At 53.9% G+C, this 24,857-nt stretch overlaps 1 protein-coding gene across 10 annotated transcripts in view; it reads left to right on the forward strand.

Moving 5' to 3' along the window:
- Nucleotides 1–23,180, forward strand: part of PHACTR1 (phosphatase and actin regulator 1) — a 553,820-nt gene extending 530,640 nt beyond the window's left edge. For all 10 annotated transcript variants that reach the window (XM_032341117.1, XM_032341122.1, XM_032341119.1 and 7 more), the window contains 5 exons: nt 8,748–8,803; nt 13,563–13,624; nt 17,167–17,307; nt 19,450–19,526; nt 20,622–23,180. In XM_032341117.1, coding sequence (XP_032197008.1) covers nt 8,748–8,803; nt 13,563–13,624; nt 17,167–17,307; nt 19,450–19,526; nt 20,622–20,637 — 352 coding nt within the window. In that variant the 3' untranslated portion in view covers nt 20,638–23,180. The remainder of the gene's footprint in view (nt 1–8,747; nt 8,804–13,562; nt 13,625–17,166; nt 17,308–19,449; nt 19,527–20,621) is intronic.
- Nucleotides 23,181–24,857: the final 1,677 nt, after the last annotated feature.

Raw genomic sequence — 24,857 nt, forward strand, 5'->3', positions numbered from 1 at the left:
AGAGCCTCCTCTCTTCATTAGAATCACTCTTTGTCCTTGCCTTGATGGTCTGTGTCCCTCAAAAATAATATTCTTCAGAGAGTAATGAGAGTAAGTCAGGTGTTTTGCTGAGACTCGGATAGTTGTGGGTATGTTTGGCGGACATGTCCTGAGCCCCCCAGAGGTCAACTTTCTTGCACGGGATCAGCTCCAAGGACACGAACACCCGTGCCCTCACACTGGGCGGGCATCCATTCACAGTCAAGCAACAAGTGTTGTCGAGTGGCTTTCCTAGCAGTGAAGGCAAGAGCCCTCAGTGAAGGGGATGAGGCATAAAAAGAAGAGCGTGGCCAATGCCATTTGATAATGATAATGACAGGACATGTTAAAAACTAACTGGAGACTCCCAGAAAAGATTGGAGAAGATGGGTTTTTGTGACATGGGGAATATTGTGCGGAAGTCATCTGAATATTTTCCTTGGCTTAGTCCTCTTGGTTAGACCACTGTGTGTTGTTTGAGCTTCTACCGTTAAAGAGAAATGGCACAGCTCCTGGCAGCTTCTGTCAGCCAGCCAGAGGTGACAGATGAGATGACTGTCTTTTTCACTGGGATTCATGTAGATGACTGTTACATCTTCTCTAAGAACCGATAGACTGTGTATCTATTAAGATGGCCAATGGAAGGCCTAGACCAATATCTGGTATGTAATGACTGGACAGACAGAAGGATTCACTCATGCATGGATGGACAGATGGCTGGACAGATAAAATTAAGCTAAAGGTGACCAGATCTCCTCAGCTACTTAATGTGGTAGAACAGTGGACTTTTTTAAATTCCCTCATTCCTTATCTTTTGCTATCACATTGTTGTAGCCTTTGTTTTGATTGATTCCTCATGTCAAGATGGCCATGTTGAAATGAGTCTATTCTTTGGTTGACTCTTTAGCTATCTTAACTCCTATTGTAACAACTCAGATACTCTTTCAACGTGAAATCTTCCTGATTGCTAAGGTGCGGTTTATGCCTAATAATACTAGTTACACTGGAGTATTCACTATGTAGGCTGCTGTTTTGGGGGTTTTTGTTGTTGTTGTTGTTAAATTTGTCTTTAAAGATTTGTCTTTAACCTCTAGACCCAGCGTGGGGGCTTGAACTTACAACCCCAAGGTCAAGAGTCATGCACTCTACCGAGTCAGCCACATGACCCTAGACTCTCAGTTTTGGTACCATTTGGGGTTCTTTTTAAATGGGTCTGATGCATAACAAAACACACAGTCCCCTTGTTCGTTCCAAACAGATCTCAAATCCAACATTATTTCAGTGTTTTCTCTGGTTTTTACCTCACGCTACCTGAGCTTGACCATGGGACCTCACAATGGAGCCACAGCCAAGTGGGCAAAGCCAAAAACACTTCTTTCTTAAGAGGATCCTACTTATCTATTTGAGGTCAGAGACTCTTGTCAAGTTACCACAATAAAATTTCATGCCTTCTACTTACTTTTAAAAGGGATTTTTTTTTTTAAACCTCTCATTCGGTCCTCTCTGCACTTCTGGGCAGCAGGCAGGCTAGCTTGTGGTTATGACCACCTGTCCGATGGTGGGACTCGGAGCACAGGTACAGTGCCATAACATGCCCAAGCGACCTTGCAGTTAATGGTGGAGCCGGGCCAGGAGGCAGGCCCTGGACCCCAGTCCATTTTCTTCTCTCTTGGCTCTTTCCATGCTAGAACGAGGCTATCTGTTAATAGCTTGCAGGGAATGAGGAGGAGGAAGAAAATTGAAAACTCTTGACTGAAATTCCTGGAAAGAGTTGGGTTCATGGATTAGTAATGTTAAGAGTTGTTCTGCCTTCTTGGTGGAGAGAAAGGATAGCCAGGCAGAGTCCTGAGGCATAAAAGCAAAACTGCTGTCCACTCTTCCCAGAGGAACCTCTTCGGTGGCTGGGCCACTGCTGTGTAGGGCCCAGAGTTCTGGCCATCCCCATGGCACAATTCTTGAATTACTACTCATTGACTGAGTCATCAAAAATCTGTGGAGCCCCTCCTGCGTGTTGGGCGCTGTCCTAAATCTAGAAACAGATGAATAAGGCATGATTTGCCTGTGAAGTATTCCTGGTCTGGTTGCAAAGGTTGTCATAGAGGGTAGCATGGCTGTCGGGGTGAGGCCATGATCAAGATGGGGGAGCCCAGCAGGGGGCGCTCCTAGCTCTACTGGTTGCATCAGAGGAGGCCCTGCCTCTTCTCCAGACTGGGGATGTGTGCTGGGTTCTCAGGAGGAACAAGGAAGAGTGAAAGCCAGAAGCTCTGGGGGCCTTTCACACTCACACCACAGGGCACGGGGAGGGGTGACTATGAGTTTTATTAGTGCAGTGTCACCCCTGAATGCTGTTAGCGGAAGAGGGAGTCTCGCTGGGGCCTCCCTGACCTCCCTCTTCCTTTGCCCATTCTGAGCACCAGAAGTCTAGGCAATCTGCCTGCAGAGACGGGCATCCGGAGGGCCCCTTGGCTCTGCCACACAGGCACGAGAGGCTGGGGCGCAGGGAGAAGGCCGGCTCCTGCGAGGCCCCACCTGACAGGGGGCAGACCCATGCTGGGTACACATAGGGCTGCTTCTGAAGCAGGACAGGGCACCCCTGGGGCTCTCCCCAGGCGTGCCACCCACTGGAGAGCAGGAGCTAAGGGTGTGGAAGAAGGCATAAGGGCGCTGAAAACCAGGGGAGAAGAAGCTTCGAGAAGTCACTGTAGGCAAAGGCACCACTTGACAGAGAAAGGTCAGGTAAAACAAGGGCTCTATAAAACCACCAGATTTGGCAGTGAATCCTCAGTGACCTTGGCAGGAGCTGATTCCTGATTTGTCACTGTTGTCCCACGGCCCGGCTTGTCCTGTGTCATGAGGGACAGGCGTGTGCAGGGTGAGACGTTGAGCGAGATGCTGGCAGCGGCCTCTCCAGTCGTGACAGCCACGAATGTCTGCAGACGTTGCTACAGGTCCCCTGGGGGCAGAGCTGTCCAGTGGTGAACCAGGGCAGTAGAACAGTGTGGACAGAAGCCAGGGTCATGCTGGGTTACTGCGACCTCACACCGGAACCACTCTCTGGAGAGGTCGGGCAGCCGAGAGCAGGCTGGAGGGGGAGGTCCACTGGGGGAGGGGACGGCGGAAGAGGAGGGTAGTTTGTTTTGCTTTGTTTCTAACAGAGAACACATGTGCTTGCCCTAGGGAAAGAACTAGAAGAGAGGGAAGGGTTAAAGACAAGGGACAGTCAGGGGGCAATATGCCTTTAATGAGTTCACGAACATGAGGCGTCTCCAGTTACCAGACTCTGTGCCAGGCGCTGTGGATGCCACGCTGAGCCGACGAGGGCTCCCTTGTTCAAAACTAAAAATTTCAAAATGGCAGCAGAGCCTTGGAACCCAAGCGCGGGCCCTTCGCAGTGGGGCCCCTGTGCAGCCGCCCAGGACTGTGCTCGTGAGATGACCCTCACGAGGTAAGGGGGCCGGGTGGCCCCATGTCGCAGAACTCAAGCCCCAGGGTCCAGTGGGCAGGCCAGGCCATAACAAGAAGGACAAGCACTATGGCAAGTAAGGGACTGTTGTCACCCACGGTGGGGGCACCTTCACCGAAAGGTTAGCGACCACAGGGAGTCATGTCTAAGGTTGAAGCTGTGAGTTTGAGGATTGCCCCCAGTTCGCCAGACGAAGAGGAAGAGCTAGTGTGCGTCGCTATAAGGAAAGACACGTGAATCTAGAAGAAACCAGGAAGACGTAGTTATGTCTGAAGGACAGAGTGTAGGGGGATTCTTGGCAAGTGTAGCGATCACAAACTCTCCCCTAGGGCCCTGGGTGTTTGACTCCTTCCCGCAGCCCTAGGAGGGCACGTGTAGAATCACAAGTGGGGAGTCGTGTGATGAGGTTTCCCTTTAGAAAGACCATCCCGTCTGGGCTGGAGGAGGGCCCGAGCGGGATGGGCTGCCGCAGCCCGGAGAGACGCTCCAGCTGAGGTGGGCTGGAATGGGGGTGTTTGGACCTGGTGGTATTGGCTGCTGAGGGTCAAGTGCAGATCATGGGGAGGCAAAGCTCTCAGGACAGGAGGAGAAGACAGATGAATTCATTTAGAACCTCGTGAGTTTGACAGTCTGTAGGAGTATAAGTTAGGCGGTCTAGAACTCAAAACTATGACTGGAGGTGTAGATTTTTGGAGTCGTCGGAGGTAGATGTGAACTGATGTCATGACTCTGGGTGAGATCTTCCCAGGAGCATGTGTGGCATCAGGACAGGCAGGATCTGGGTGAAAAAACTACTGAAAGCACCTGTTTTGTTCTCTGTGGTCTCCTAACACCTGGGTTTGTAGCGATGACCAAGGCCACACAGAAAGAGCCCACCTATATAGAAGTGACATGTTCTCCGGAAAGATTCCGAAGGAAGGGCCGTAACTCAGTGTGTCTCCCTTTCCCTTAGTCCCACCAGGCCTGTCTCCCCTCGTTCCCTTTCCCAGCCGGGGCAGCAGCTGGGAAACCCGTCTCCTGCTGCCTTAGGACGAGTCCTTCCTATTTCTCTTCCCATCTGTCTGGAAGGGCCGTTCCCTCCCCCTGGGACTGAGATCCAGAAGACCACAGTCAATTCTGCTTTGCTTTTCCCTGAAATGCAGATATAGCTTTCAGAGATCCCAACTTTAAAATGAGGGCCCTCCAAACAATACACAGTTGCGAACGCTAACGAAAGCCGTGCCCTTGCCTTTCTGATGCCAGCAGAAGGCTCGTTAGCAACTTGGGGCAGAAGGAATCCTCGACAGCGTCAGGAATCAGACCAGCCAGACCCACAGGGCTTCTGTCATGCGTCTCCTGCTCTGCTTCTCATCTAAATCATCCTGCAACCGCACTTTCTCACAGGCTCCTTTTCTTCGAGGCCAAGACTGAAGTGCCGTTTGCTTCAGGTTTAAGCCAACCCTGTCTGTCACGCCCCTTGCAAGCAAAGAGAAAAGACTTAGTTTATGTGGCTGCTTCTTGCGGTCACCAGCACAGACTCGTTCAGACTGATACTACACAAAATCCACTTCTGGACTGGGCAAGAACCTGGCAGGCTCCTAGGTGGCCACCGAAGGCACATGGCATTTAAAAAGGAGCTCCGTGGTTTTCCACTGGGCAGCCGGTGCAGGTCAGTTAGCGGAGGTAAAAAGTAAAAAGTGTGAACCTCCCCAGAGCCCCCTACCCCTGCGTTTCTCTCATCCAGCCAGGCTTCGGGAAGGATCGTCCATCCTTGTTGCATTGTCTACCTCTGTTCTCAACTCTCTCCAGCCTGGCTTCCCTCCCCCGCGCCCCCAGCAGAGCTCTGGGCAGCTTGGTCCCCAGTCCGCGGGTGCTGATCCCCTGGGCCGTTTGCCAGGCTCGCCTGACCTCTCGGTAGCACTCGGCACCCAGCGTGGGCCATGTCTGTCTTCCCACCTCACTGCGGCTGCACCCTGCTGGTGTCCTCCTGCCCTTGAACCCTGCCCTCCGCCGACTCCCGGCAGGCTCGTGGTGCGCGTCTGAGCGGTGAGTAGAGGGATCCCGGGAGCTTCCAGCCCCAGCCCCTGCCTCCTCAGGCTGCGCTCTGTTGGACTCTTGGCTTCACATCTCCGTATTACAGACCCGCTGCAGACTTCTCTCCCGGGCCTCGACCTCTCCTCTCCGCGGAGCACGTGCCTGCGGCCGCCCTGCTTCATCTCCCCACTTGAACCTTCCGGCAGCATTACGACTCCGCAGATCCAAAGTCAGACTCTCGGTTCCCTTCCAGCCTTCCCATCCTCCTCCCAAACCCCCGCCTCCCTTCCTGCGCGCCCGTCTCCGTGAATGGCCTTGCCACGCATCCGACTGTCGAAGCTGTGAAACCTCAGACAGACAGACAGAACTTCCGTACACCTGCTTCTCCCCGCTCTGTCCACCTACGCGACGTCTCCGTGGTCGGTCAGCTCGACTTCCTAAGAACGTGCCCGTCAGCCGCTGCAGCCCAGCCCGGGGCTCCCTCCTCCCTGAGCTGGAGCCTCCTGTGGCTTCTTCCCAAACTGCCCCTTGTGTCCCCCTACACCCGCAGTGCCCTGGCCAAGGAGGTCCGTTGTAAATCTGAAACATTCACTCCCCCTTGCCCTCACCGGTTTGAAAATGTTAGTGCTCTCGTAGCTCCACATTGCTCCTTGAGAAAAGGTCAGAATCCTGGCCATGGTCCTCACGGGCCACGCGGCCTGGCCGCTGCCTGTCCCCCAGTGTCCTTCCTCCGCTCGCTGTCTCTGCTCCAACACGTGGCTCTCTCTGTCCGTCCTTCCCATCGGGGCCACCGCGTCGCTTCCCCCAGAACCCCTCTCCTGGCCTAATTTGATCGGACGCGAGAATCCCCGCCCAGATGCCCCCGAAGGCAGCCTTTCACTGAACTTACAATTCACACTTGCTTCGTGACGACCCGAACAACAGCTCCCCCAGAGCCCAGCACAGAACCTGGCATGGAGCTGGCCTTCCACCAATAATTTGTAAAATGAACAAACGCATTTATTTAAATATTTTATTATGTATTTTTTTCTATTTTATTGATTTTTCTCTCCCTCCCTCCCCACGTGTGTTCCATAAATGAATTCACACTTGGATGGGACCGAGGATCTTGCCGCTGTTTCTAAGAACCATGCCCGCACGCGACAAGGATGACATCAGCTTCGCCGATTAAATTACTCTCTATTATATGCAGCGAAGTCCCCAATAGCCTGTCCGTGGAAAGTAGGTTCAGAGCGGAGCCAGCACTAGACCCCAGATCCCCTAACTCCTGAGCTGTTTGTGCTTTGCCCTAACGATGCCGGAGTATGATTTTCCTGCTGGATCTCACTTTCAAAGCCGAAGCACCTCCTCACCGCACGTGTCCTCTGGGAGGGAGGGCTTAGCTCCATTTGGTCGCTGGGATCGGCCTCAATGTTCTCAGACCCTTTTAGGAGACATGATACATAAACAGGACCTCCCTTGAAAGCATGTGTGTTTGACTCTGAGGCCGCCCAGCTAACGGAATTTGCTCTGCTTGTAGTTCAATCCCTCGTCCTTTTGTCCCCCTCCAAACGTGACCCATCAGAAAAAACAAAAACAAAAAAGCCAGGGCAGATCCCGTGTGGTGACGGGATCAGGGGGCTTCTCAGCACAGCCGGTGGGGAACGTTCTGCAGATCCTTCTGGGCACAGGACTTCTGGGATACAAGCTCTACCTTGAATCAGGAGCTTTTTCAAAACCTACTGACCTACAGCTTTGGTGGTATCCAGAGCCCAAGCCCCAACAAGGGGTCCCATAAAGCTGAGCGCACGTCCCTACAAACGAAGCGAGGATTCTGGGGGAAGTAGATGGTAAGGTGAGGTAGAGCCCCCAAGCAGCTCGTTCTGAGCGAAGTCTGCATTCCAGAGCGATGACACAGTTTCCTCCCGGGGTCTGACGGTGCTATTTTAGGAAAGACTTTGAGACTCCAGAGTCCCAATTTAGAGCCTCCAATATTGCAAATCGCCAGATATACAGCAGGCCCCTTGTCAATGGGAAGAAACAGCATCTTCATGGGACATTCCGAAGAGAAAATGACTAGCGAACATGACCTTGTTCTTATAAACTGAACGACGCTTTGGAATACAGTTGCCAGCCGTTTCCAGGGTGCTGCCGACATCACCAGCCGGTGTCTGACCAGAAATCCTGGGGCCTCGAAGCCCGTGTCCTCCCCAGAGCATCTGTGGTGATGCGGGTGGGCTCTCGAGGATCCAGGGCAGGAAGGAGAACGGCGGGCGACAGGAAGTGTTCAGGGTCGACCGTTTGCACTCGGTGGCCATGGACTTTCTGTTTTCACTCCGGATCTCCTGAGGTTCCGTGGTGTAAACACCTTGCCGACCAGACACACCGGTGCCGAAACTCAGGGAGGAAGCGCGGCGTGTGCTCCTGGGGGAGCGCCCCTCACATCCCAGTGCAGGCCCCGTAGGAGCCCCAGATCCCTTCCACAACCTTCTCCCACGGTGTGTGTGGCTCATCCCTGGAGCTCTATCTGCCCAGACCGGCTTGTACTACTCCGCGGGGCCCTGCCCGCTCTCTGGTGACTTCTGCCAGGCCTTGGGGCCACCAGCATCGGTCCCCGCCCCCCACTGTTGCATCACGGCCCAGGGACGCCCCTGCTATGATGTCGTACTTGCTACGGCCCCATGACTTGCCGGCCTCGGGAGTAGCCCTTCTGTTCCTGCTCCTTTGTCCTGCCCCGTCTAAGGCGGCTCTGGAGGGGATGGGTGGGGACAAGAAGAAGAGCATCTATTGTTCGGGACAAGCCTCGCTGTCTCTGTCTCGCGTCTCCCCGGGGCCATGAGCGTCTTTACGTCCTCCCTGGTTCTGCACAAACATGGCAAGAAGCGAGCTCTTGCCCTGGGGCTTGGGGGCGGGGGAGGCAGAGGCCACACTCCCCGAAGCCAGGAGGCCACCTGAAAGAAAGGGACCTCTGTGACCAGAAGCATCCACGGGCCGGAGGCCCCAGAGGCCCCAGAGGAGCGGGGCTGGGGAGGGGCCGAGGATGGGAGGAAGGGGGAGGGTCAGCCTGGCGCCACGTGACGCCGGGTGCCTTTCCTGGGGTTGAAATTGAGGAACCGAGGACACGGCGGTGGTCAGAGTCGGTCTCGCGGCGCACAGGATGGGGCAAGAGCTCCCGCCACTCACTCCGTCTCATGCGTCTACCAGAGCCGGGGAGATTAATGACCCAAGGAGGATATGATATGGTCCAAAAACTTTTCCTGGATTTTTTCCGCAGGCGGCTGAGCCAGAGGCCAACAGCAGAGGAATTGGAGCAGAGGAACATTCTAAAACGTAAGTGACTCAGCCCGTGGTGGTCCCTGATGCTGTGTGGTGGCTTTGGGTCCTGTGCAGGGTGCGGGCCACAAGGTCTTTCCCTTGGGCCTGTGTGGAAACGCCTGAGAACGGCTCTGATGGCTGATGAGGGACCCTGGTGTGTGAGAGCATCCTGGGCGGCCTCCCCGTGGAGGAGACAAACCCGAGCCCACTGGGCCCATTGGAAGTTTCCTGGCCCACAAGGACCACCTTCTCCTCTGAGGGCGGTGAAGTCAGAGAAGCTGCAATATTAGAGCCAGTGAACTCACTAAATGACGGTGGGCAGAATCCGGGTCACCTTCAAGCCAGAATTGACTTAAAAACCACAAATACTGTATCGAGGGCTAAAATAAGGCAGACGGCCGTTTGAAAGCGGGGGCTGGAAACCTGACTTTCCGCGGCAGCCGGCTGCTGCTGATAACCCCCCTCTTCCTTTGAACATTAAAAGTAGAGTCTAGGAAAGCATTTCCAAGTGAGAATGCTTCACGTCCCCCTCTCAGGACTCCGGCAGCTGGGCCATGGCCAGCCGGCCGAGTGCTGTCCCCCAAGAGAGCCTCACCGTCACTCTGGCCAGGGGGAGGGACAGTGAAGGAGCAGAGATACTCAAACAGAAAGCGGGAATCCACTTGGTGCATCTGAGGGTCACCAGGGCTGCTCCATGCGGGAGACAAAGGGGGGAGATGTTCAATGATTGACAAAACAGAACTGTCTGCCCATGTCTGTCCCTTCATTACCACTCATCAAAGCTCTCAAGGTGGGTCAACAAACAGTATTTCTAGTTCAACTCGTGACCCTTTCTCCCCACACACATCCACTTCTAATTTCTCTCTAGAGAAGAGAAACTCACGCTATGCAGAGTTTCCCGGGAACGCCATACCCTGGGCTCGCAGGTGCGCAGAGACACGTACACACGCGCACACGCGCACACACACACAATCACATGAAACATCAGTCTGAGGGGCTGGGTATTTCCACTGAGACCAAACTAAAATGTTCTGGATCTTCCTTTTCTACTCGTCCCGACTGTGGTCTGGGGACTTGGTCAGTTTTGAATGGTTTTGCTGAGGGTGAGCTGCCGCATTTCCCCTGGGGAGGGCTGGGCGGAGGGAGGTGGCCCAGCGGGGCGGGCCTCGGTCTGCCTCCCGCCTCCCGGCCCCAGACGGGCTGCCGCCTCCTCAGCTCTCAGCGGGCGCGGTTTTCGGGACTGGCCTCCTCAGTGCTGCCTGCATCTCACATACCTCCTAGGTCTCTAGGAATGTGTGTGTGTATATTTCTTTTTTTTTTTTTTAAAAACTTTATTTATTTGACAGACTGAGATCACAAGTAGGCAGAGGCAGGCACAGAGAGAGGAGGAAGCAGGCTCCCTGCTGAGCAGAGAGCCCGATGCGGGGCTCGATCCCAGGACCCTGGGATGATGACCTGAGCCAAAGGCAGAGGCTTTAACCCACTGAGCCACCCAGGCGCCCTGTATATTTCTTTCTAACCAAGAGGTGTCCTTAGCAGTTTCAAAGCTTCCTATGCTGTAAAAGGGATGAGAAGTTTTTCAGATGATTTCCACGGCCGGGGAAGCGTGTGGCCTGCGTGAGATCTCCCTTTCTGCCCCAATCGGAGCCCTGATCCACTGTAACCTTTCTGTTGTTGGAGAGAAAGAAAAGCAGGTGGCCCAGGTGTCCATGTGTCCCGGAAGCAGGGGATCGCGCAGACGTTCTTCCTTCCCCTCTACCTCTTCACGCCCGCACCTACCCAACAGGCGTCTGTAGTTTTCTGGAGGAATCTTGGTACAGGGGCTGTGCTGTGTGGGGGGCCCCCAACCTGCCCCCAGCCAGAGAGGCTGCAGCTCTGGGGGACCGTTCAAGTCTCAGAAACCAGTGCTTCTCTCGGCAAGGGCTCGGGTTGGGGAAGCAGCAGGTCGAGCCTATTCCGTGCCCAGCACCCTGGGAGCCCACAGGCGGGTGCCTCATCTGGAAAGAGACTCAGATGTCAGAGGCGGCCACTTGCGGTGTCTAGTAAGCCTGCGGGGCTTAGAGTCAGGCAACCCAAGCGGGGACTTGAGGACATTGTTCCCAGGGTCCCCTTTTGTTCTAGTCCCTCTTCCTTCTTACCCATGCAAATAGCCAAATTAAAGAACTGCCTGACCAAGTTCAAGCAGGTTGATCGTTTCAGTTTTGAAACTTTTCAGAAATGAACATCTATTTCCCATTAACTCTTTCTCCCTTGGGTTCTAGAACATTGTTTTTTCCTAAGATTTTTTTTTTTTTAATCTCCCTTCTATGGAACCAGAAACTTCATGGCATGAGAAAACCCCCTCACACAAATTATCCTGAGCCTGACTTTCTGAGCTGTAAGTCACTCGAGGAGCCGTCTGTGTGAGGGGTGCTGGGAGAGGGAGGTCGCGTCTCTGCAGCAGAGCCTGGAGGGTCTGAGGCCGCCTCCCAGCCCCCCTGCCGGCCCCCAGGGGCAGTGCTGGCTTTGTCCAGTGGCCAATGAGACACTGTGCACATTTGAGCACATAATGAGCGCACTCTGATGGTGGCGGCAGGAGACGACATCACGGCCCTTTCCTGGCCTCTCTTCCCACTTGTCTAATGGGGTTGTCTCGGTGCCCTCTGCCCGAGAATTCATGACCCTGAGTTTGTAAATGGCTTTGAACTAAAGGTATAGATTCCAGCGGTGGTCACATGTGGCCCCGCCCCTCCCCACAGAGGGACCCTAGAAACACACATGGGCGAGGGCAGCTCCGCGCTGGCTCGGGGCTCTGGGGGGGGCTTGTGGGGTGAGGATGCCCCGACGGGAGTCTGAGGCCAGGACCCGGGAGTGAGGAGGAGGGGCCGGCCCCACGCGACACATGCTGGGGGAAGAGGCCGCTTATTCCAGCAAGCCAAAAAGGAGCTTGGCTGTCTAACAAGTTAGCGGGTAGCGTCACGGCGTGTGACGAGCCACTTAACTCCCTTGGCTTTTACATCCTCGTTTACATTTAGATGTGGCGGCCTCTTGGGCCCCTCAAGACCCTACTGTCTATTGAGCCCACACATGGTAAGGGAGAGCCCCCGCCCCAGCGGCCCCCTGGGTCTTCACTCTCCAGGCTTCCATCCCCCTGGCCACCTGTAGATGGCGCCCGTCTGCGGTCTCCCTTCTTTCTGCTGGAGTCGTTCATACTAAGATGTTAATGGCTGGCTCGTTTCGTGAGTTTTTATCCAAGAGAAACTTGCGTTTTTAAAGGGAACGCTGGGCGAGAGATAAGATCTTTAAGTCCAGAGGAAGGACCTCTCTCTTGTATGGGGGAGGGACCCCTATAGGGCTTGCTGCACTAGGGTCCTCTGGTGATGACAGCCCACTGTAGGATGTGGACATTTCTGATGTCCCCGTATAAGATCCTGAATCTCCCCCCGCCATCCCCGCCCAGGGAGTCATAGCAGTCAAATTGTTCACCTGGGGCTGTCACTGAGGGCCTGAGTTCAGCTCTAACCTGCCATTGTCCCTCCCAGTGGGAAGTGTGGCCACCTTCAGGGTGTGTGGCCTCTGGCTGTGGTGGTTGTTGCCAGGGCTGGCAAGGAGGAGCCGGGTGGGACCCACTTCTATGCACAGGGGCTTCCCTCTTTTAAAGACCTGTCCTATCCTGAGATGACCGAATCGCAAGAGTGTGCTGATTTGATGAGTTACGAAAGATAATTTAACAATAGTAATTTCAAAATGAGATTCTAAGTGCCCAGGGTGGTCTGAAGGCCACCTTGAGGGAGATTGCTTTCATTAACGTCCTTCTAAAGTCAGGGGTGAGAAGCAGAGACCCTCCTTGACACGGTTGGATGGACAGTATTAGGCTTAGACCCATGCCTCCATCCCAGAGCACAGGAGGAAAGTGACGTACCCACAGCCGCCCGCTTCGCTCACAAGGAGAAATAAGCCCACACGTCCTGGCCTCCATCTCTCTGCTCCATTCCCCAGACCCTCTTACCTACAGCTCTTTAAACATCTGATGAGTAATCCGCCCACACATTAAGCTGAGAACGTTTAGACTCCGAGGTCTTCTATCCCGAGACACTCTTTAAAAAGTCTAAATGCAGGCAATTGTGTCCCACACTCTGGCCTCCCACCTGCTCTGTGGACTTCTTGGAAGATTCAAAGAATTAATGGAATCAGGGCTTGCGAAAGGTGAGCGTATTTTGGAATTCCTCCACGCAGTCGGGGCTGCGTTTGGCGTTAGCCGTGCCTTATTTTGTTTCTGCAGCAAGTGGGAGGCGCCCCCACGGGCCGGCCTCTTCCCCTGTCCCCACAGAGCACCCGACACGAGGCCACATCACAATGAGTCCCCGTCCGTCTGTCGCTGAGAGGCCCAGGGCAGAGTTGAATAGGCCCAGGTCTTGTCTAAAGCAGGGAACCTCACTTCTCCCCAGATGCCCGCCCCCCCCAACAGCACCCCCCACCCCCACTCGTAGGACCTATGTCCTTGTGCCGAAACCACACGTCCCAGCCCGGCATTTCTCCTGAGGACTTGAAACCTCCCCACATGGCATAAAGAAAGCGAAGTGAGAAGGCCAGCCAGCTCACCATCCATGTGAAAGTGCAGGCCGTTGGGGAAGCATCCCACAGGCAGGAGGGTGGCCAGGGAAGAGGACAGGAGCTCACGACCCCATTTCCCAAGGGGTGAGGGGCTCGGCGTAGAGCCCGCAGACTTTCAGAGGATACACCTGTGTGCGACACTGTTCCCCAGAACCAAAAGCTTCTCCCCTGTTTCTTGCAGCTCGGAATGAACAGGAGGAACAAGAGGAGAAGAGAGAGATCAAGAGGAGGTTAACTCGAAAGGTGAGCGGCTTTTCCAGGTGGGCGCTGGGACAGGTCAGGGTGGGCCCTGGTGGCGGTGCAGCTGGAAGCCCTCTCCATGGTCCTGCTCCCTGGGCGTGAGAGCGAGCGGCTGGGCACGCAGCAGCTCCTGTCCCGGGGACGGTGGTCAGCTCAGGGTCAGGACCTGCCGTCCTTCCGGCTGGTGACATTCTGTTGCCGGACTTTGTGGCACCCACCCCCCTCAGACAGCTTGACGGCCAGTGCCTTATACTTTCAATCACAGAGAATATTTTGTTTTTTAAAAATTCACCAAATTCCCTAAAAATTCACCACCCCAAGCTTTGGAAATTCATTGTCAAAATCAGGAGTTCAAATATAATGCAGTCACGTGCCTGAGAGTTTCCCTTGCCTCTGAGACTACTGCTTACCTATTGACTGAGAACCGAATGACTGCATTATGCCAAGTCCAATTTGAATTACTGATTAGGAAAATGCCAAAAGTACTGATAAATTTACCGAAGATGTTTGAAAAGCACTTCAGGCCATAAGGCTAGAATTTTTATGTACTTTAACCCCAAAAATAGATGGCCTGGCAGCTCAAAATAGACCCAGAAATGGATCTAATTCTGTACGAGTGGCCCTAATAACAGACTCTTATTTGAACCTGTTCTTGGATGGCGATGATGAGTTTAATTAATTGATAGCACGTAAGACATAATACTATATTCTGTCTGACTAAAGTGTTTTTAATCAGCCTCCTACAGTGACCATCTTGAGAGAAAGATACTCAAATCTTAGAGACAGTTAAGAGATCCATTAAAATTAATTTTTAAAGGTTTATTCATGGATTTTTGTCTCCCTAGAAATATTACATAAAGGAAGAAATTCAGAGATTCTAAAACACCATACCACTTACTAGGGTGATGATTTGTGTCTCTCGGACTTTCTCTCCCTTGGGGCAACCCAAACATCTGGTGACGAGCCAGATGGCTCCCCAGTTATCAGGAGTAGGAGAAACATACCTGAAGGGCCAGGAGATGGGCTGCACCCCCTCGGTGGGGACCTCGAAAGAGAGCTAGGTGACCTTCATCTGGGTGCCCTCACCCAAGGCACAGGCTGATTTTCCGAGTCCCTCAGAGCCCCGGTCCTTGGGCGCAGGGCATCCCCCTTCCTGAGCCTGGGCAGTGAGAGGGTCTGGGCAAGGGGCCCAAGCTTAAGTGTGCCCTTGAAATGACCAGGGTATCCAGAGCAGGCTGGTAATGACCCCTCCTTTCTCATACAGAAAAGCCTAGACATTCAGAAAAAAAACTTTAAATCAAATTTTCAACAGGTTCACTGGGGTTGATTGCTGGGCCCAGAAATTGCCCTGAACTTGAGGGGTTTCTTGCTAAAAACTCATAATAGGAAAATACTGAAGCATACGCTTCGTTCTTACAGAAACTCAGCGAACGGCATCACTTTGCAGCAGAGCAAGGGAAGGGGGGGCTGCGAGGGATAGGGGCCCCCAGAGAGCCCCTCGCTTTTGCAGGGCTCCAAGAGAGAACTGGCTCGTCTTCCTCCCCATTAGGAAAACTGCCTGAGAATGTCAGCACCTGCCTTCCCTGGGACTAGCTCCGGGAATGGAAAATAGTGAGTTTAGGGGAAGGGAGAGCGGTTTTTATGGGAGAGGCTGGAAGGGGCTTTTACCTCTGTTCTTGCCATAGCTGACGGGAGCCTGCCCGCAGGTAGCAGATTCTGTAAGGCCTCCCGGCCCCGGCCTGGTGCTTCCCCTCCGTATCCTCGAGCGTAGCGAGACCACACGCCAGTGGTGGCAGCCACTATTCAGTTACCCGCCACCCGAGGATTTCCTCAGTACGGTCCCATTTACTTTTAATGTACTACTGAGAAAAATGGACCCCAGGAACAGATGCTGACCACAACACACCAGTCTTTTTCTTCAGCCAAATTGAGACTAACCTAAAAACGACAGGTTCTGTCTTTTAAGGAATGCCAGCCTACCCCTTTCAGAAAGGATGCTCGCTAGCTGCACGAATGGATGGGCAGAAGGAAAGAGGGAGGGAAAGACGGAGGGGAGGAGGGGCGTGCACGCGCATCCAGTTGTACTAATAGTGGGATTTGGGTCTCAAGTAATTTACTCTTCAGTACCTGGTTTCAAGTGATATTTCTGCCATAGATTAGAATACAAAGTTGACCAACCCCTTCTGCCAGCCCACCATCCCCGGAAACCTGACTTGAGCCCCAAAGATCATTTCCTCATCGTCTGAGGAAGGAGGTCCATCAGCCAGCAGCCCGACGCCCCTCTGGGCACCGAGGAGCGGGGGCACAAGCTGGTGCTCAGGGGAGTGGGCGGGGGGGCGGTGGTCACTGGATAGCTGGCCTCCAAGCTGCCTGAGACACTCCCAGGGAAAGATGCTCCCTCGGAGCACATGGGTACAGCGCCCTATTGATTTGGAGAGATGCTGTCTAGAGTCTCCGTGGGACTCAGGCATGACAAATAGTCCCTGACCTTTAGATCTAACATTCCGTCTTTCTGTTCACTCTGGACTTCGCTGCCCAGTCTATTAGTAAAAGATCCAGATCGTGATTTCCAGAAAACACAACTAGAAATTTCATGCTTAGCCTTGTTCTGGTCACGGTGCACTTAGAAATTAACGCTGTTTGTCTAGCACCCCATGGTACATCTTGCCCAAGAAAAGCAAGGGATTTCGAGTGGGTGTCCTGTAGCAGGGAAAATACAGAAATGGTGAACGTTTGTACTTTCACGATAGTGCAGAAGCTGCTAAAGAAAGAGCGACGGTGTCCCTCCAGAAGAAGTCAACTTAGTGGCAGGGAATGAGAATAGAAAGGTCAGCCTGGTGCTGTGCAAGTACAGAGGGAGGGTGCCAGCCACGGGGCCAGGGAGAAGGTCTTCTGCGTGGTGCAGCCCAGCCCTGCAGACCCATCCCATGGGCCTGGCCCCCGGCTTCCCTAGCACAAACCGAGCCTCGCTCTGCATGTGGGGACCGGCTTTTCAACGTGAACTTCTCGGGGAGCAGGGTCCCCTCGGACCTCCTCAGTGGTGCCTGAACACCCCTGAATCTGCGTGGTGTTTGCATGTACACCCTCTGTGTCTCACACACACATGCACACACGTGCAAACTGATTTACAGACTCAGCCTGCAGAGCGCACTCAATCTGACACATGGTCGTGCACTTACAAAACCAAAATGGGACAAGAGTGTGGGGTAAGATGTCACCTGCTGGGAGAAGGGACACAGGTGTGGGAAGACACGCACCCACGCAGGCGGCCAAGTGGCTTGTAAGAGGCGCTGTGGTGTCGCTAAGGGACTGTCTGGCTGTCTGTCCGGATCAGCCGGTAGGCAGGTGCCACCAGGGAAAACCAGGCTCGTCTCTCTCAGGGTCCTGGGAAAGGCCCAGGCGTCTGAAGCCCTAGGTCCCTAGCCGCGGCCCGTCCCTCACTTGCCAGGGGAGGTGCTGGTGGCCTCTCCCCGTCCCCTGGAAAGTCACAGGCCAGGCCGTCTAAGCTCCTCTGGCTGACGGGGCCCATCTCTCCTTCCCTGCAGCTCAGCCAAAGACCCACAGTGGAAGAACTTCGAGAAAGAAAGATCCTCATCCGTTTCAGCGACTACGTGGAGGTGGCAGACGCTCAGGACTACGACCGCAGGGCCGACAAGCCGTGGACCCGCCTCACCGCCGCCGACAAAGTAAGCAGAGAGCGAGGGGTGGGGTGCTGGGTCCTCGTGCCTCAGTTTGCCCTGCGTGGGCTTTCCCGCCTGCTGCCAAGAGCCCGCAGTGAGAGCAGCAGCGGAGCCGAGGTCCCGGGGTCCCTAGGGGAGTGCGGAGTGGCCGCGGGTCCTGCGGAAGGCGCTGCTTCCCCAGCTCCTTTCCCCCAGGGCTCCAGGCTCTCTGCGGAGCGGAGCGCTCACTGAGCTGCCTCGCCCTGCCACGGGGAAGGCACAAGACAGTCCCGTAACAGCACGTGACAGGGCGGCCAGAGGCAAGGCAGCCTGGGAGGCTGGGCCCAGAGGAGCAGAGTAGCGCCCATGCGGGCACACAACGGTCCACGAGTGCGGGGCCCCACACTCAGCGCAGACCTTCTGGGAAGGGGACCCTGTCCTCGGCACCCGCCAAGGCTCACACAGCCAAAAAGAGACCAGCTCACTGTGTCTGCCGTTATTACAACCGCACAGTAGAAACGGGACAGATCACAGACGGCAAAACCTGCCTCACTGCGCTGCCCCCTCATCCATTTGGAAAACAAAGAGTAACCTGACGTTGAGTTTGTTTTATAGGAAATAGCGGCATCATTCTTGGGGTGCCTGGGTGGCTCAGTCGGTTAGGCATCTTCAGGTCTTGATCTTGGGATGGTGGGTGCAGGCCCCTCCGGGAGGGACACCTCATTCTTACCTGTCCGCTGGACCACGTATCACAATGAACCTCTGCTTCGTAACCCTTTGTGACTCTAGTCCAGTCATCCTAAGGGACTGGAGAGCTAAGGGCATTTAAAAAAAAAAAGTCTAAATTAATGACTACATCCAATGTGCAAGAGACACCGGGGGCCTCTCTTGAAGAGTCCTGCCTTCGTCCCATGAAGTCCCAGGGCCAGTGGCTTTTATAAGAAAGCGAGGCCCACTTTTATAAGTGGCGAGATCCTCCGCAGCAACACTCTGGCCTCGGACAGATCGCAGGGAGCATGAATGCAGGCAAGCTGCTACACTTGGGTGGGAATGGTGGGGCCCGAGGCAGACTTTCCAGAAGGGTTTCCCATGTGGCAGGTCTCCTGCACAGGTCCTGGTGAATGGCAGCCTCTGCCTTCCTTTTAAACGTAGCACCCCTCTCTTCCCTGTGCAGGCAGCTGTGGTGGGGGACCCCAAGGACTGGACCCACCATCCACTAGACACACACAGACCCAAAGACCCAGTCCCCAGGTAGTTGTGTCATGTAAACAGGAATGGAGGAAGGGACCTTGCCCTTTGGTTCACCCTCGCACCGCAGTGTGCTTGCTGACCAAGGATGAGGGGGATCAGCAGAATTCAGGGGACAGGACAGCATGACCCCACGCACGTGCCGAAACTGTGCGGAGCAGGCAGAGAGGGAACCCTCTACTTCCGCACAGGCTGCTTCAGCAGAGGAATAGGAAGTGGTGCCCCGAGGCTGATAAACAGGCACATGGGGCACCCGCCTTCTCTTGGGGGAGCCCGGCTGACCCCACCTAAAGAATTTCAGCCCCCGGGGAGGAAGTGATGCCAGGGACCTTCTGTCCCACTCAGTCCTCACCACTCCTGGCCGTCTGATGCCCTCCCCTCGGCCACAGCTCCTCTCTGTGGGCAGTGCTGGAAGGAGGTGGCCGTTCACACACAGCCCATGACCTTGGCCATGGCACAGATGTCCTCAGTCAACACAGCTGTAAACGAGTGAGTGCTTTGGAATCAAAGTGGGGCGATCACCTATTCCCTTGATTTGAGGAATGTGACCCACACCTTCTAGAAAGATCCATCCCGTGCTTGTGGTGAGCTCAAAGTGTTTACCTAAGGAAGATGAGAGGTTAACATTTAAATGTGCCCTCAAGACCCCGGGCGTGGGGGGCAGATCTGTGCGGCCTACGTGGCGGTGCTCGTGGAGAGCGGAAGACTGTTTGGGCAGTATGCCAGATCTCACCATTTGTCATTTACATTTAGCGAGAGGGGGATACTTAGTAGGTTCTGGGGGATTTTTTTTCCCGTCCCAGTGAAGAGTTCATTTTCCATACTTTGTGTCTTATGGCTTTGTCCAAGAAAAGAGAAAGTAAAGACGAACCCCTTTCCGTCTGCCTCTGCTGCATACTCACGGGCCCCTCTCCATTCCAGGCTGCCATTCGAAAGGAGCTCAATGAATTTAAAAGCACTGAAATGGAAGTTCATGAATTGAGTAGACATTTAACAAGGTTAGTGTATCGAGGGGTCCTTGATCCGCTTTTCCAGCTCACGCTGTAATACTTGCTTCCAGACTGAAACTCCCCCCCCCATCTGCCGCTGGGCCGCAGGAGGGGGCGCAGGTGTGGGGGGGTGGGGTGGAAGGTCAGCATGAAGTTCCCCTGCGGTTCTGAAGCTCGGGATGGAGCACGACAGCCCAGGTTAAGTGGAACCTTCGGAAAAGTCTAGATTTTAAATTATCCAAACGAAAGACCTGATTCAAGATCTTAAGTGCTAGGGCCACCAGTAATGCCAGACGGGTCTTTATGGAAACTGGAGCTGAGAAGAAAAGACCACTGACAGTTTATAGGCAAACCTGGGCAACAATGCCAAATCCCCATGGCACTTCCAAGGTGGGTTCGCTCCCGTGATTCCATGTCCCCCTGTCCACCTTTGGGGAAACAAGCACAGAGAGATTCAAGGGGCTGATAAAAGGCCATGTGGCTGGGACGCCTGGGTGGCTCAGTTGGTTGAGCAGCTGCCTTCGGCTCAGGTCATGATCCCGGGGTCCTGGGATCGAGTCCCACATCGGGCTCCTTGCTCGGCGGGGAGCCTGCTTCTCCCTCTGCCTCTGCCTGCCTCTCTGTCTGCCTGTGCTCGCTCGCGCTCTCTCCCTCTGTCTCTGAAAAATAAATAAAATCTTAAAAAAAAAAAAAAAAAAAAAAAAGCCATGTGGCTAGTTAGTGACAGTGACAGAGTCATCAACTCCGTTCTTATGACTCATACCGAACAGTGCCCAGGTGACCATTTTAGAGAAACAGAATGTACCAGCTCTATAGTGCGTGGACTCGGGGACACAGGTTGGCCACTCCACCCAGCTGCGGGCCAGCAGGGCCACCCAGTGGGACCCCCAGGAGCTCTGGAGTAAACCACTCAGAATCAAAGGTGAACCCCATGGGCCCCAAGGGCTGGAGGAGTGCTGCAGGCATGTGCCCTCGGGTGGAGGTTTAACCAGATTCAACCCAGCACTTGCGAGCAATGGGGCATCTGAGGATGGGAAGCTCAGACCAGGGAATCTGGCTCCTTTAATAGCCTCTCAGTCTTGATCTAATTATTTGTTTTCCCAGGTTTCACCGACCTTAACAGTCAAATTCCTCCTGAGTGCTATGCTGTCTTCAAAACATAAATTTATAAGAACCATAAGTGCTGGTATTTATTCACTTCCCCATTATGATGTAAATCTTCTGAACTGCCTTTTTTTAAAAAAGAAGAAGAAAAATAAAAGGAAACGTGATCAGGATTCTCTTTGCGAAAATGCGATGGTCACCGCTTGGCGGTCAGAGCCACTGGCGCGACCGCGGATACCGAGGTCCCCAGCAGGCCAGACGGAAGACGGCCTCTCCAACCGGGCCCGGCGGGCCAGCCTCCTTGAGGCTTGTTTAGGCCCCAGCGAACCTCGTCCCCTGGAGTGTGTGTCACCTGGGTCCAAAGAAAGCCAAGGCAGTGGGTTTGGCCTGGAACGGACTGTGCAAAGCAAACGGTCAGGTGGACCTTCTAGACTTGGCCAGATACACTGGCTCTAGGCGTGGCGTCCGGCTCGGGGGCCGCTGCGGGGGAGCACTAGCCTCAGTGGCCCCCGTCCCTTCTCTCTCTTCAGCCATCATCCAGACAGAGAACAAAAGGGAAGATGCTTTTCTGGGGGAGTCTGTGGTTGACCGTCGGTCCCCAGAGTGTGTGTGCCCCAGGTGTGGAAGGCCGCCACGGAGCGCCTAGCCTGTCCCCGCAGACTAAGCTGAGCTGCCTTCTAGGGAGCTCTGGTTTAGAAGGGGAAAGCGGTCATCTGCTCAGTTCAAGTGAACTGACCCATCAGTGTCAAAAAAGCCCAATGTCGCGGGTGATCTGACGCACATGGCCACCGCTGTGGTGCTCCTATGGTACTCGTGCGTCCGAGGGTAAGGACCCTGTTGAGGACAGAAAGGCTGGGGTACGAGACTGCTTGGCTGGTGTTCCTCATTTTCTCTGTGCACCCTGGGGCCGGGGACTGTGTGGCCTGGACATAGTGAAGAGCCTCCGAGTCTAGGACCCGTGCATGCCAGCCAGAGCCCCGGCTTGCAGGACTGGCATCCGGCCACAGATGGATGGGTCCTCCAGAACCATTCGATGGCCTTCTAGTCTCCTTTCTTTGCACTGACGAGTTTCTGCAGAAGAGCTTCAGGGTTTGGCACATGGCAGAACCGCACCAACACCAGCCACGCCTGCCCACGCTGTACCTTCCCGCTCCACTCTGGAGAGACCCCTTCCTCTCCCTCATGGTGCTGGTAAGGCTGATTGGAGGTGTAGCTCTCACTGTCCCATGCGCTTGGGACCACAGAAGGCAGTGCTCTTTTGACAGAGGGACACCGAAGATAGGATGTGCAGTGAGGAAGGACAGCCCCCAAGCCCCAACAACTATCTTAACGAGGCCCATTGCAGCTTCTTCTGTTTAACTTCCTGACAGACCTCGTAGGGCCCTCGGCCCCACAGCTCTGCCTGGCCTTCTGGAGTGGTCTCCCACTTACCGCCATTTCTCCAGGTAATGGCTCGCTCCCCTCCACATGTGCCCAAGAGTTAGTTGCCAGATTGGCCTTCACAAAAAAGGAGTTACCCAGTTCCCACCCCCAAAACGTGTGGGAAGCGTTACTCTGGGGACCCACACCCCTCCGGGAGGCCATTCATTTCGCTTCCAGCAGGCATTCATGGCTCCAACAGCTGGGCATTGAAGCCAGGAGCTGGGCCTATTTTGGGGGGGAGCTCAGGGCAGTTCTTGAGGCGGTGCCCACTGTCCACTTTCCTCGTAGCACTTGGAGTGAGCACGCCACTGCCCTGCCCCACGAGGGGCACCATCACTAGATGCTTTTCTCTTTGAATGTTGAGTCTGAGTAGTTAACTGCCGTGGGAAGGTATCGTTCAGGGAAAACACGGTCGGGATTTTAGTGTGGCTGTAAACACAGCCTTCCCGAAAGGCTTACTGACGATTGAATGTGCAAATGGTATGACGAAAGATGTCTTTTGGGCTCTTTCGTTTGACTTCTTGATAGCAGGCATTGTTCCAGGCAGAAGTGCCTGCCTTGCCAGGATTCGAGTCCGAGCTTCCTGTAACTCCCAGCTGGCCTCGTGCGGCTCCCAGGGCCCTGGTGTGCTGGTCAGGCCTTCGCCGGGCCCAGGAGCGAGTCCTAAGGGAACTCCTTGCCTGGACTCCTCCTTCGAAGGCCAGCGGCTTCTCTGCTGGCTTCCGTTCTTGGGCCTCTGAGGCCCAAGGAGCGTGACGCCCAAATCGATTCCCCTGTGGCCAGCCAGCAGCCCAGGTATCCTGCCCAAAGTGCCCTCCTGTTGCAGTCCACGTTGAGCACGGAAGACAGGGAACACAATTTCCACTTCCATTCCTGCAGAGCACCCTCTTTGAGAAGTTAGTTGCGGGAATTAGGGGTGAACCTTCCACACCCCTGAGATCTCGCCCGCCACCATCAACATGGGCTACTTCAAGCCCAGTTTAGGGGGCTCGGCCACCTCAGTGGGCCACAGGATGGGGCATCTGCTGTCTCTTTCCTGCCATGAAATCTTGAGGTCTTTACAGAAATCTATCCAAATTTCTCTTCTGCCGTAGCGTTAGGACAACTGGAAGATATTACAAAAAAAAAAAAAAAAAAGTGAGATAGGCTGGATGGTTTTAAATGCATCCCTTTTCTTAAAAAGCTGCAGTTCTCAAAGGTCTTGTGCATATACGTCCCCAATGGAGCCTTTTGTCATTTGGATTAGCATGAGAGGAAACGTGAAATCTCTCAAATCTAAAGGTTTCCCTCTCGAAATCGGACATTGCCCCTACCCACCCCCACCATCTGTGACGGAAGGGACTGCCATCGGCCTACTTGCTCTTTCAAAATTGCTGATCTTTTCCTCTCCAAAGGCCCTCAAAGCCCTGTAAAACTTTTAAAACTTTAGCCTTTATGTCAAATTAGAGAAACCAAACAATGTGATGGTAGATGTGATAAAAACCTGAGTTTATTTTTCTCCCGCTTATGAACGTGTATTTATATTTGCCGAATGAATATCGTGGTGTGTGCTTCAATGAATGGGATGTCAGGCTCTCCCTGTGCACGGCGGTGGGTGGAGGTCACCTTAAATGACTTTTTCTTCCCATCTGTCTGTCAATCCCCAAACTAGTTGCTTTTTCCAGTTGCTTCCCGGGTGTCTGTACATAGTTTGTCTTTGTATAGGAGCGCTCTCCTGTGTTCGAATTTAACAGATGATGGCTGTATGAGGAAGACCATGTAAACAGAATACAAACTAAACTGGATCTCTATGGCCTAGGTTTTGTACATACAGAAACTGCATGGTATTTAAATTATTGTTTGTCTCTGATGATGTATGCAGTTTCTTTAAAAACAAATCCAAAAAAAAAAAAAAAAGTCTAAAAAAAAACCATTTCTTGACTCCTGTGTGTTTTGTCCACCATTGAAGATAGTTTGGCTGAGGACAGGGTTTGTGAGGAAGGCAGGTCAGTCCATCAGCAAACAGTAAGAGTTATGGAGACAGAAAACCACCTCCTGCATGGGCTGGTACCCGGTGGCGGTGGGGGGGTGGGCGGAGGCTGAACGCACAGAAATTTGAGTTCTTCGACTTTGAAAGATACAGCGCCCAACTGTCTATTCTTGAATAATCGTGAATAAGGAATATAAATTAACTTGTTAAATCCCTCAGAGTCATCTCTGTAATGTCCGATATCAGCTCTGTGAAGCAGCAAGGGGGTGTCACTGCCCCAAAGCAAAAGCCCCAAACTACCTGGTTTTTGAGTACGTACTTACCTTTATCTTCAGGAGAAGTCTTACGTATTTGTAAAGCTCAGAGCTTTATCACTTAACTTTCCGGTCGTCATTTGTCTTTTCAAAGGTTCTGGGGGGAGCGAGAGGGCCTTCAGTGCTTGCTGGCTGCATTTTAGGTGGGTGGGGTTACTGGATATCGTGTGTTGGGCCCGGCAGCAGAAGAGGAGCCTACCGCAGTCCTGCCGCCACGCACCACTCCTAGGAATCGCGCTGGAGGTCTCAAAGCACAGATGTCAACCCGGGAAGTCTGCGTGGGCCTGAGATTTCTGCATGTCTAGCTAGCTCTCAGGACATCTGATGCTGCTGGCCCAGGAATCCTGCTGCTGAGTAGCGAGGACGTCAAAGAACGAAGGGAACTACTTTTCCCTCGCCTGGGAGTTTCCAGGCTCAGAAGAGCCGAGTGGCCGCATGCACTGCTTATTTCTCTATAAGCAGAGGCCACAAAGCCCCCATGGGGGTTGTTGGCCTTCAGCAGCACGGTGCCAGGGGGTGTGCACGCTCTCC

This window comes from Mustela erminea, chromosome 4 (assembly GCF_009829155.1).
Source record: "Mustela erminea isolate mMusErm1 chromosome 4, mMusErm1.Pri, whole genome shotgun sequence".
Taxonomy (NCBI): Eukaryota; Metazoa; Chordata; class Mammalia; order Carnivora; family Mustelidae; genus Mustela; species Mustela erminea.